The following is a 12,725-nucleotide window of genomic DNA, read 5'->3' as shown; positions in this document are numbered from 1 at the left end:
GAAGACTGTGAATGGGTTGCCACTATAGTGTTGCTAGCTAGTGTTTTGCCATTGTTGTTACCTAGCTGTCATTGTTAGGTAGCCAAGATGTACGGTAATATCTGCTTACAAATTTTGTGTGTCTGGTATGTCCTTTTGTCCAAGTCCATTGTTTCTACCACCAATATTACAAGATATTTGGTACCAAAAATACTACCAAACAAAGTAGAAGTATTGGGAGCTTTTGTGATGCTAAATTAGCCTTACCAATGATTGCAGTTGGATTGTGCTTTGCGAGAATATCGCAAGATTTTGTGGCATGTCATATTATAAGAACAGTAGAAAAAGCTCTTTTTAATTTGAAAAATCCAGTTGATGCATTTGGAGAGCAGACTTGATTGTAAATGGTAAAATATTTTTCAGATATTTTGCTAGCTGAGTTTGCACATACTTCTGAACAATTTTGACTGAGTTGGTGAGTTCCAACTTTTGACTGGCGCTGATCCTCAGTGATCAAACTTTTGTTGGTAAATTCTGTTCTCTGGATTTTGTAAAGCTTTGAACAGTCAATTCTGATTGGTCGACTTAGATTTTTCTTTAAGAACTATTATTTTATTCAAAATATTTTCTCTGTCCTTCTCGCCTTGAGCCGTCATTAATTATTTAGAACAGGTAAAGAGGCTTCATCGCACTGAATGATACAATATTTACATATCTAGCAAGCTCAGTACAAGATAGAAGTAAAATAAAAGTAGCAGCCTAAATGAACCGCAGACATATCTTCATAAGAATATAGTTTCCTAATAAATAGCATCCTACAACGTCTGTGGTTCCTCTGACTTCAATTTTAAACACTTTTACAATAATGAAAATAGCCAACTTTAAATCTTCACTTGGTAGCCCTTTGGTATGGTGTGTTCACTGTTCAGAAAAATATTGAATTTTTGAGATTAAAGTTGATTAGTCACCTGTTGGGACAAATCAAGGTGATATTCAGATGATTTTGATTACCAGACCATAACAGTGAAGGCTGCAACGCATTTTGTCTTTTGATTCTTCCTCGTCTTACGTGCCACGTCTTCACTCCTCTTTTACAGATCATTTCAGCTGCTCAGACATTGGCCCTTCACCCATCCAGTAAGATTGCTAAAGAAAACCTGGAGGTGTTCTGTGAGGCCTGGGACTCCCAGCTCTGTGACATGGCTCTGCTGCTGAAAGAGATCAATGACGTTTTTGAAGGAAGACGAGGTGCGGTCACTTTTAATTAACGATCAGTGTGAACACAGACAAATGTACTGTTTGCTATGTCTTTATTACAGAAACCTGAATTTCAATTTGAATTTGCAGAATCTGTAAGCAATTAAATTTGGCTATTCAAGATCATTTTTTCTTTTTGGGTTTATATGTTAATCCATCTTTTTCTATCATAGCCTCTTCAAATACAGTTAAACATGTATAAAAGTTAAACTTAAGCTATAATCAAATGATAGATTAACCTTTAACTCATTTTAGTCTTGCGTATCTGCTGGTTAAATCTGCAGGTTGCGCTAGTGTCTAAATCTCACGACTGATGCTATTGCAGTTTGATTCTCTTTTAGCTTGAATAAGTAAAATTCTCAGATTGTCCTTGAAATCTTTCAGAAGTATTAATGAAAGTTGATTCATTGCAAGCATTGTGAACATATCTTTTCAAAATGAATCATCACATAATGTGGGAAGTATTTTGTGAAAGAGCTATCGTCATAGCCCTTGAAACTCTATGCATTAATTTCTTCTCTGCTCTGCAGGTCTGTATTTATTCTAGCAGTGATCTAAAATTAAATGTTTTTATCTTTATTAAGCAAATGTTCAGAGTTGAAAATGTTTTTCCCCATCGGTTTTGCTTTTTATCACAGTTACATTTTTCAGATCTTCAAATGAATTCAATGTCAGATAAACCTGAAGGTCACATACTGATGGTCAAATATTCTCCCACATGATTTTCTGCTAGCAAGCGAATTAATGATTCCTTCAATTACAGCAAGTTGTCCAGACCCTGAGGCTGCAAAGACGCCCCAATGCTGTGTGTGTTTTACGCAAGTTGTAACGAGAGGCACGCCTTCCAAAAAGTTCAACATTTGTCAGTCCACAGAATATCTTCCCAACAGTCTTCATCAAGATGTTTTGTGTTTTTGTCAAAATTAGTTTTCACCTTGGAGCTTTGATTTTTGCTAAGCCTTTCTTAGTGGTGAATCATGAACACTGACCTTTACTGAGCCAAGTGAGGCCTGCAGTGGTTTAGATGCTCTTCAGGGTTCTTTTGGGACCTCCTGGATGAGTCAGCAATGTGCTCTTGGAGGGATGTTGGTAGGCTTTACCATGTTTTCTCCATTTAAGGATAATAACTCTCACTGTGGTTCACTTGAGTTGCAATTCCTTGGAAATAGCTTTTTACCTCTTTACAGACTATTAAATGTTACTTTCTTTCTTATCTGTTCTTGAATGACTTTAGATTGGGAAATTATGTGTTGTCTTTTGAGACAGTATACTTCATGTTGTCAGACAGTGATTTCTTGATTCTTTAATCAGTTGGTAATCCGACTTGAGTGTGGCTGGTAAAACTGAACAATAAATGCTGTTAAACATAGTCCTCTTCATAATTTACAAGGGGCAGTTCCTTTTTTACACCGGACGAGGTTAGTTCGGATTGGGTTTTTTTCAATTAATGAAGAAAATTATAATTTGAAACCTGCTTTTTGAATATACTCTTATTTTGTCTGATATAAATATTTGTTTGAGGATCTGAAATATTTAGGTAATTAAAAAAAGCAAAAACAAGAGAATCTGTAAAGGGGCAAATGTATTTTCAAAGCACTTTGAGTAGAATCTGCACATTTCACCATAGGCACATTGAGGACAAGTATTTTTAAGACTCTGTTCAAGACTTTGACATGAACCACGTTATGTGATTTGAACTCTACCTCAGAGGGGTCAAGGATCATGTCTGTCATTAAGCTAAAATGGTATCTTAAAATGTTTTATGGACACTATAAAAATTCTTTCTCATTGTCTCTTTTATTACAAACAAGGCAATACAATTTATAAAGCTAAATAAAAATGTGTAAAAGATAGATAGCGATAAAAAGATTAGAATTCATCACCATAATTACTTTACATCTGTAAAAGCAGTATCTATATCACATACTCAAATCTCTTGTCAAAATTACAACATAAAATAATCACAAAAAATCTCTTCTTTTAGGTGACAAAAGGCCCTATTTGTCTCTTCCAAGACCTGGGGTCTGTATCACGCTATCCATTCTCATAAATGCTTTACTGATGCAGTTTATTTTTAGCTTTTTATTAAAAACACCGTGTTCTGTTTTGTTCGCAGAAACACTCAGCTAATCTGAAGACTGCCAAGGCTGTCATGTTGGATGCAGAGGTAGCACTCAGTGCATGCTACAATTAATCACATCATGTCTTCTAGTGTGTTGTAGCAGCATTCTGCTCACCAGGAGGCTTTGTCATGCTCTCTTGGAAATGAATAATGTTTAGTTTTTTTTATAATATGCAACAATTTGGCTTTGCTGCCTTTTACTAGAGGAAGCGGCAGGAAGATTATTAGAGACCATATAGGTGTGCAAACTAGTGAAAATGCTCATTTGCATTTTGGGAATAACCTCTGTTGCACTGTGTATATCCCTGTGGGTGCAGGAGCAGACAAGCATGGCCAAGCTGGGACTGGAGCTCCGTCTGCTCTCATCAGATGTGGACTCTGAGTTGGAGAAATGGGAGGAGCAGGAACACGACCTTGTGCGGCAGAGCCAAAGCGTCGCCAGCATGGCATACAACATGTACCTGTTCACGAGGTATCGAACACTCCACTTGCACAGCATACACAGCAGTCCTCATATTTATGGGGACCCTTAAAAAAAGATGTGTGAAAATCCATTAAAAAAAACCGTTTTTAATGCAGTAGTGCATTGAAACATTTAGAAAAACCAAATCCTTGTTGAAGAACATTCACAAGGTTGTTGCGTACAGAGTTTTATCCAGAGTCCTGCGTCCCTTCTCATGCAGGACGTACCCGGTCATGAAGCAAAAGGACACCGTGAATTCCACCCAGTTAATCTCCAGTATATCGGATCGTTTTACAACACTGGCACATCAAAAGCGAGCATACTGTACTTTAAAGACATCACAGAACTCTATGTTCCAGAAAATCCCCATTTCTTTATTCACGTTAAGACCAATGTAAAAGGTGTATTTCAAAACACCAGCATGGATGGTAAAACAACAGCTTTAGTCTTCTCTGACCAAGGTGCATGCTTCCTGTTAAAAGTCCTACTCATTTCTGTTTAAAAACAATGATTTCTTAACATGACATTGTTTTCTCTACTGAATCTATGTAGTCACACTAAAATAAATAAAATATATAGTGTGAGATCATTCTACTATGTTAAAAGATGAACTTTAAGGCATTTTTATTAATTTTTACAAGTAGTGCAGATGAACGATTAGAGTGATGGGTATGGAGGTTGCTGAACTGGTTTAATCATTTCAAAGTTGTACATTGTCAAATCTCCTCTAAGCAGCCACATGAATCTCTTCAGAGCCTTAGTGCTAATGAGATTCTCAAGCCATCAATATTTACAAAGCATATTTTGAGGAACTGAAAATGGTGACACAATATTAGGATTATAGTGTTTTGTTTACGCTTTTTGTTGATGGTACTGAATGTAGTTTGTCCTTGTCCAGCCATCTAACCCATGTCATTATTTGTATTAATGAATCCTCAGAGGGGAAGGGCTGTTGAAGACAACACTGGATCTTTTTCATCAAGCTGAGGTAATAACATCCACATCCACTAATCTCCCCAGTGCGCCTCCCCTTGTTCTCTTTTTTTCCCTCGGTTTATTGAAGTTGTAGATGAATGCATGTGTTGTTTCACCAAACTGAAGATCAATAGGTCAGTAAATGCACATAGCTATTCATTCATTAACCCCTTTTCAGATCTGACAGCAGATGACACAGATATATCAATGTTGCTGGAAATGTGATATAGAAGCTTCCAGGCTGTGTTGGAGAAACGGGGCGATTCAGCTCTGTGAAAGGTGTATCATATTGAGCTTAGATCACTGCCTGTAACGCAGAGTCATTTGTAAAATCACAGTGCAATATATCACACAGAATTAATTCAGTTTGGGATGAAAAGAGATAAAAGAAGAAGAAATGAGGAGGGAGAGGAAGGCATACAGATAAGAAGAACGAAGAAAAACTAAGCTATTTAAGATGTGGCGATTGTGCTTCTTTGTTGCTGTTGACAAGCTCCTTGGTGCAAAGTTCAAAGAGATACATATTTTCTTATGTTTATGTATGTCTTTAACTTACTTTTAAGGTTCTCTCTGAAGAGGGGCTTCAGCTTTGTTCATCTCTTCGCACATTTTTGTCTCAGGTAAATATCGGCCCGTGGTGCAAATCATATATTGACGATGGAGAGTTGATTTTTTTTTTTCTTTATGTAAATGTCATTCCATACAATATCAAGATGTGACTTGGTTGGCTAAAGTATTACATTTCTTCCAGTACTGTTTCTATAATACGTAATATCTGCTACATACTGTATAAGGGATACAAAGAATGACATTCCTTCCACCAGTTTCCAGGAATCAAGCACAATAATCCTGGAGTCAAATGCTCCAAAGATTAGATCCACACATTGTGCCACATCTAAAGCTCACCATGACTTTGACACTTGGAGATGTTACTGCCATACAGCATTTACAACAGGTCTCTTCCACATTATAACTGCCAGCGCATTAGACACACCATTTATTGGCAATTTTTAAATGGCAGCTATTGTCTTATAATTCATTTTATAGAAAAAAAATACTTTCTACAATTGATTCAACATTATCTTCACATGATAATACCTAAAGGAAAGCTAGAAATGACAAATATTTTATAAAAAAACAAAGCATTGTCCACATTTATTCCAGCTCTCTAGGAGAGATATATAAAAAGTTTTTTTTATTGCTGTCATATAATCTTACACTTGAATTTTTGAAAAATCTAAAATCTAAATCTCACATTTATTCAATCAGAAAGAAATCTCCCACCTATAATATCCCAAATAAGAAGCACTTTTGCCCCCTTTAGTGGCAACCTTAACAAGTCCTTTGAAATGGGTTTAACTGCAACATTTTTTTTCAATTTATAGTCTTTTAAGTTAATCAGAGTTTCTGGTAACTTTAAATTAGTAATTTGTAACTTTCAGTTTTTCTAGGGTATACATATGACATAACACAGGGGCCCATTTCTAATAACAACTCTTCAAAATGGGAAAAACAAGAGAGCATCTAAAGCAGGTGTGTTGATCTTCATGTCAGGGAATAGGGTTTAAAAAATAGCTACTAGACAAAACTTACCCATAACTATAATTAAATAATAATAACAATTCTCTGAGGTTGAACTAAGTTTATCTTGCTACCATGAACAGTCAGGAAAACGATAAGAGAGGTAAAGAAAATGTTCAAACGTCATATGATACTGCCGTAAAAGATTGATTTCCATCTTTTGCAGGAGTGTTTATAAATATTGATGGAGATAATAATGGATGCATTTGGACTTTAAACTTTCAAATGTTGTTTTAAAGTGCTAAGAAGGAAAACCAAAGACTTGAAAATGTTAGCATAAGCTAAAGTTTGCAAGCCTAACTAAGTTTAGGAAGCTTTCGGTCTGAGATAGTTTGCACAATCTAATTTTTAAAACTCTGAACAAAAAAATGTTAATTAAAATGTTAATTAGGACATTTACTGCATAATTTACTTGGCTCTAAAACTTGATGTGTTCCACTATTGGAATGTCTGAAATTCTATTACAGTATTATTGTATATGTAAAGACAAAAAGTATACATTGTAAAATGTGTGATTAAATGTAGAATGTGGAGGTATGGCCAAAATGATTCATAACCCTTGCAGATTTAATTTAAAGGAAACTTTTGGAGGTAGCTACTATTACTTTCTTTTGACTGAAAGTTCCAGAGAATATGTGGAGAGATTAAGGTTATGGCAAGAGTCCATCCAAACTTTCAACCAAAGGCTTGCAGCTCATCACCAAAGACAAATCATCAAAATAGCCAAGGAAACATGCAAATATCTGGTCAGTAATCATAGGAAGGGCCTGATTCATTTTGTTCCAATCAATTTTTTTTTCCAATGATTATTAAAAAGGTTACACATTTTTGACATGCCATTTTTGTGGATAAAATGTATAAAACCTGATTTTAAAAAAATCAAATTCATACTCCTTTTAAAAGGCTTTATTCATCATGTCTTTTTTTACTGTTAGAAACTAACTTCTTGATGGAATAAACATTATTTGAAGGCCAAAGCTACCATTGGTATAAATAGGTTTGAGCTTAGCTGTATAAATGTTTCATTCCCTCGGAATAGCTGTTTTTATATCTTTCATGGAAGACGATCCCAAGCAGACGCTTCAAATCTTTCCTTTCTGTTTTTTTAACTATAAAATTGTCCAAGCTCTTACAAGCTATGAACATTTTATAAAAATACAAACATGAATGTTATTGACTGTTGCGTACAGGGTCAATAAAACACAATCTCTATTAAAGGATGTAAAGTTGGAGTGCCACAAGGATCAATTTTGGGCCTAAAACATTGACAAAAATGTAAATATTTCAACCTTGACATTTATGCAAAACAGCGGTTATTAAAAAACTAATCAGCAGCAATTTAACTAGCATAAGAGAATTAAGCTAATATTTTTGGGAGAATTGTTTGAATTACAAAAGTACTAAGAAACCTTACTTTACTATTATAATCCAAAATACTTCTGTAGAGTAGTCCACTTCAAATACATGGAGAATGGCTTCTTTGAAACAAGGCGAGATGCTTGTAACCTCTCACTCCTTCACACACCCACATCAGCCAGTCTGGCATGCCTGCTTATTGGGTCTACCTTATAAATCACACTACAAGAGCAGGAAATTAAGGCTGTCACACACCTCTGTTCCTCCTGAGAGGAGAGATCCCACAACAAACACAGCCTCTGCGGTTTCCTTCCTCTCGCCTTCGACCAACTCCTTCCCCATGTCCTCCGAGTTAATTTAAATGGCTCTTTTTGACAGCCTTTAAAGACTATCATCTGTCACAGCAGCACATGTGGGTGTGCATGTTTGTGCACGTGTGGATGTGAGGAAAGGATGCCATTTGTTTGACTGGACAAAATCATAATCGGGGGGGCTAGCTCTTAAAGCCGCCTGGCGTTTTCTGATAAATGACATGAAGCTAAGTGTTACTGATGGAGCTTCTTCACACAGATTATTCTTCTCAGGCCAAACTGGCATGTGTTTTTGTCAGTACAAAAATCTTGAGATTTCAGGTCATTGCAGGCATGTAAGTGAAGTAGATTCATGGCCCTTGTGACAGAGATCCAGGGATTAACCCAACGGCTTTAACAGTCGAAGGCAGGAGTTCATGACTGTTGCAGATGGATTAGGGGAGCCAGTTCTGATTTTCTGTATTATTTTAATCCTTTTTATAATGCCTGATTTGCCAAGAAAGAGCACTGTAAATTCAGATATTACCCCTTGCTTCTCTTTACAAAATCTCCACAATTCTGAAAGACAGCTCTCTCTCATTCCCTTCCTCTGTTTTTGTTTCATTCTTGCTGTTCCAGCTGGTTGATGAGGAAAAGTCTGTGATGATCACAGAAATGGAGAAACTGGTGGCTTTGTGCCAACAGCTGCAGATGGGGGCCAAAGCTCCTGTACAGGGCAAGACTGCCACCTTCCAGAAGGTAACCATACTACGCCTGTTGTACTTTTTTTTTTCAACTCTGTTGACTTTGTGTTGCACAAAGTTTACAGCATTGCTATTAAACAGGGCCTGTATAATTTAAGAAAGCTGTACTAAATACATTAAATAAATAGAAAATCAATATTAATTTTAATGTGTTAGTATTTACACATTTAATTTAATTGATTTTTGGTTTTATAGTAAAATCATATATAAATATTTCATTTTTTATTTAATTATTTAATATTCCCTGTGCTACAGTCTTTCAGAAACTATTTAAACCAGTAATTACAGCTTGTAAAATATATCCTGACATCTGATTGGTTCACCTGTGCAGCAGTTTAACTGCAGACCAATCACCCTTTCTCTAAAAGTGTTAGCCTCACTTTGATTTTTAAAGTTTCGAGCTAAAATAAATTGCTAATGTGCAGCAACACAGGACTATGACAGAATAAATATCAAATTAATTATATTATTACATTAAGGTTAATGGTTTCCATATTATTTTATTTAAGTTCTTAAAAGAAATGTTTTGGAAACATTTAAATAATTGGAAATTATTGTATTTATTTTATTAATCTACATATTTCCAAATTGATGTAAACTGTCACATATATAAATATTTATTTAATGACTTATTTATATATTAAGTTGTGCCACACCGAGTCAAGCAGTCCAGAACTTTTCAGGATTATTTTAAATCTTAAATCTTTTATACATGATTTTCAACCTTATAAAAGTTTTCAAGCTTGATGGATTTGTATGAAATAGAAGAAAAAGGTGCCGCCATTGCTGCAGAGGGTTGTTTAAATGAATACTTAATACAACATGGCATATGTTGTATTTTCTCTAATGCAAAACCTCTGTCCTCATGAGATCAATAATGAGAAAAAAGTTGAACTGAATTATCTAAAATTGTAACAGACAGTTGGGAAAACATCACCCTGGTTTGCTGATTTCATTTCATGATGTATAATTTTGTTTCTTTGTCTGCAGGTGGACTCATCCATTCAGACAACCAGAAACATCATGACTGTGGTCCTCTCCCTCCTCCCCGTTAGCAACAAGCTAAATAAAAAGGTAACGTCCACATTCATCCCTAAATGACTGGGTTAAATGAGTTGACTGGATTTTCACACTTTTTCCTAAATTTACTAAATAAATTTAGCCCCATTCTCTTCCCCTGAAAGGAAGACTTTAGGAATGACTCTATTTATCTTTTGCTGCCCCAAAGATAGCTTTCTCTGCACATTCATTCTCGCTCTCATTCCCATCACTCTCACTTTCTACTGGGAAGTATCCTGCAGATTGTCATCTTCATCCCTTCTTAATCCTACTTCATCTTCATTATATTCAGCTGGAGATGTTGTTTCTAATTCTTTCTGCAAATGAAGGAAAATGTGTGGAAATTCTAAGCAAAAACGACAAAGGTCATTGTAATGGAATAGCTACAGTATAGTTATAGCCTGAAGTTGTAGGGAAATACTAAATGAATTCATTTAACCTGCTTAGGTCAAGACTTTTTATATTGTATATTTAGCAACATGGTCTAATTTTCAGAAATGACCTAAAAAAAAAAAAATTCAAGCAGACATTTTTTTATTAAACAAGCCAGATTTTTGGACTCAGTTTGGCACAGGAACTATTTTCCTAACACATCCAACATTTAAAAACATGTTTGCTTTGGTGGATTTTAAAGAAATCAGCTTCATATAAATCCTAACCTCCAGCAACATGAGCCCCTTTTATATTTATTTTAGCTCTTTATCAATGAAATACCTTTATCTGCTTAGAACTCAATTGTGCTAGTATGAGAAGTCAAAAAAAGGACCCAATGTATCTCAAAATAAAAGTTTTTCTTCCTTTCTAATTATTTCCTTATCCTGTTGAATTTGCAGTACAAGTCAGAGAGGACTAGCCTCAGTTCTCTGCAGGACTGGGGAGAGCGACAGGATGCGTCCACACCAGTCAAAGATGAGGGAGCTCTAAGTAACAAAAACACAAACGGCTTCGGAGTCAAATCCCTGGAGCAGCACATGGTCGGCCTCAACCTCCTGGAGAGCAAATAATCCAGGAGACCGTCTCCTTGTTTTTCCCACTGTTGTTGTCAGAGCACCACATAGCCAACCTTACCTCTGTGAAATTATCCCGTCATCCCCTCCAACCAGTACAGGGTGGACTTGACTGTGGGGCGAAGATGGCTGCCTTCGGGTCAGATAGTAGATTGTCTTTGACAAGCGGGGGGATAACTCTGAGCGTGTGCAAAGAAAGAAAGAAATGCAAAACGAAGCTCTTTATGTCCAAGCGGGTGGATTCACTCCACTTTAACTATTTAGCTGAACCACTAATCGTATCAAAGTTGACAATATGGAGACAGTTGGCCAACACAACGATGAGACTTCAAATGAACCATATTTGTGACTTACATTTGATTCACAGGGTTCCTCTACATTTATTAAAACATTTTTACACATTTCCACACTTAACTTTGAAATGATTTTTTGTTATAACATCCTGGAGATTTACAGAAAACATAATAACGTTTGGTCATGTCATTTATAAGTTCCAAATCTTGAAACAACTGAATTATGAAACTGGCTACCAACTGTCTGTGTGGTTTGGGGCCATCTCACTTCTTTCTCTTTTTTGGCATCTGGACTATATTAAAATCTGCTCTCTTGGACATGTCCAACACAGACTGAAGTGTCCTACACCAAAGCAGATTATTTAAAGCATAGTTTTAAGCTGTAGTTTTGCTGCTGTGTTTGGCCTTTTTTAACACCAATTACTCTGAAAACCACATATGCAGTTCCAGCTGAATTTTACATTGTTTAGAGTCCAAAAAAAATAATGAAATTGCCCTTTTTTATGATTTGTGAGTGTGTGCATTCAGTAAGTCAAAAACCAAAATTCTGTTGGCTAAAATAATAAAATGAAGGTGTGAGGAGTTAAATCAAAGATAAAGCATATTATTTTAATTTAAATCAATGCATAAACCACTGTTTTTTAAGCATTATTGGATTTTTATCTTTAAAAAGGAAAAGAAAACTGGTTAATCCAACATTTTTCCACTCCTCAAAAATGCTAAAAGCAGATTGACTACTTTTCCAGGCTGTACTGGAACCCTGTGTTACTTAGGAAAGAACTTCACTAGAATCTTAGGTCAGCCATAGATCTGTCATCACTACGTGCCTGTGTGTCCCGAGCCCCTTTGTTTTGTAGCGTACTGTAAATGTGTTGCACAAGCATGGTGGTAACGTGTAACTGCCATAACCTCAATTGTATGACATCTATTTTCCAAGTGGATCACAAAAAAACATAGTATATTTGCCATAGCATTTACTGTAGAACATTCCCCATGTGCCATGTTAATAGGAAAAAAAAGGTTTCATGCCGAATGAATGAAAAACTCTTCCAGCATTATTAGAGGAGATATTTTTTCATTTGATAGTGGCCAGACAGAAGGAAAAAGCTACAGTAGGTCATTCATGCTGCTGAGAAATCCGAATCGTATTGTAAAAGTTCTGAACGGGCATCAAACAGAACATTCAAGTGTACTTGTTATGAAGACTATCAGTGTGAAGCTGCCAAACAGGCCAATATGTATTAAAGGGTATGAGATGTTTAAATGTATAAAGTGGTACTTAAAGCAGTCAATGTGTGGTTCTTAAGGTAACAATCACTTTGGTACTGGGTGAGTGGGAGATAATGACTCAAATCTATAACGTACAGTAAGCTTTTGGGAATTAATGTGTTTACCATGTGAGAAAAGCTGGAAATTCTGGACTTTATAATGCCACCAGATTTTTTAAAAAATACGTTAAACATCTAGTTTTGGACCATCTCATGTTTTGATGATGAAAGGTTGATAAAATGGTGAGGAAAAAAAATAAAACATATTTTTCATAAATCACGGTTTGGTTTTTATATTCCACAAAAAAAGA

The 12,725-nt window shown here is 35.7% G+C and overlaps 1 protein-coding gene across 3 annotated transcripts in view; it reads left to right on the top strand.

The window, feature by feature from the left end:
* ctnnal1 (catenin (cadherin-associated protein), alpha-like 1) overlaps positions 1-12,691 on the top strand; it is a 79,050-nt gene extending 66,359 nt beyond the window's left edge. For all 3 annotated transcript variants that reach the window (XM_047383842.1, XM_047383841.1, XM_047383843.1), the window contains 9 exons: positions 1,077-1,227; positions 3,221-3,258; positions 3,353-3,403; positions 3,676-3,830; positions 4,761-4,809; positions 5,360-5,416; positions 8,663-8,782; positions 9,778-9,861; positions 10,680-12,691. In XM_047383842.1, the coding sequence (XP_047239798.1) occupies positions 1,077-1,227; positions 3,221-3,258; positions 3,353-3,403; positions 3,676-3,830; positions 4,761-4,809; positions 5,360-5,416; positions 8,663-8,782; positions 9,778-9,861; positions 10,680-10,850 (876 nt within the window). In that variant the 3' untranslated portion in view covers positions 10,851-12,691. The remainder of the gene's footprint in view (positions 1-1,076; positions 1,228-3,220; positions 3,259-3,352; positions 3,404-3,675; positions 3,831-4,760; positions 4,810-5,359; positions 5,417-8,662; positions 8,783-9,777; positions 9,862-10,679) is intronic.
* The last annotated feature ends 34 nt before the right edge of the window (positions 12,692-12,725 follow it).

The sequence above is a fragment of the Girardinichthys multiradiatus genome, chromosome 13 (assembly GCF_021462225.1).
Source record: "Girardinichthys multiradiatus isolate DD_20200921_A chromosome 13, DD_fGirMul_XY1, whole genome shotgun sequence".
Taxonomy (NCBI): domain Eukaryota; kingdom Metazoa; phylum Chordata; class Actinopteri; order Cyprinodontiformes; family Goodeidae; genus Girardinichthys; species Girardinichthys multiradiatus.
Note: the sequence above shows the minus strand (reverse complement) of the source record. Positions and strands in the feature narration are given on the sequence as shown.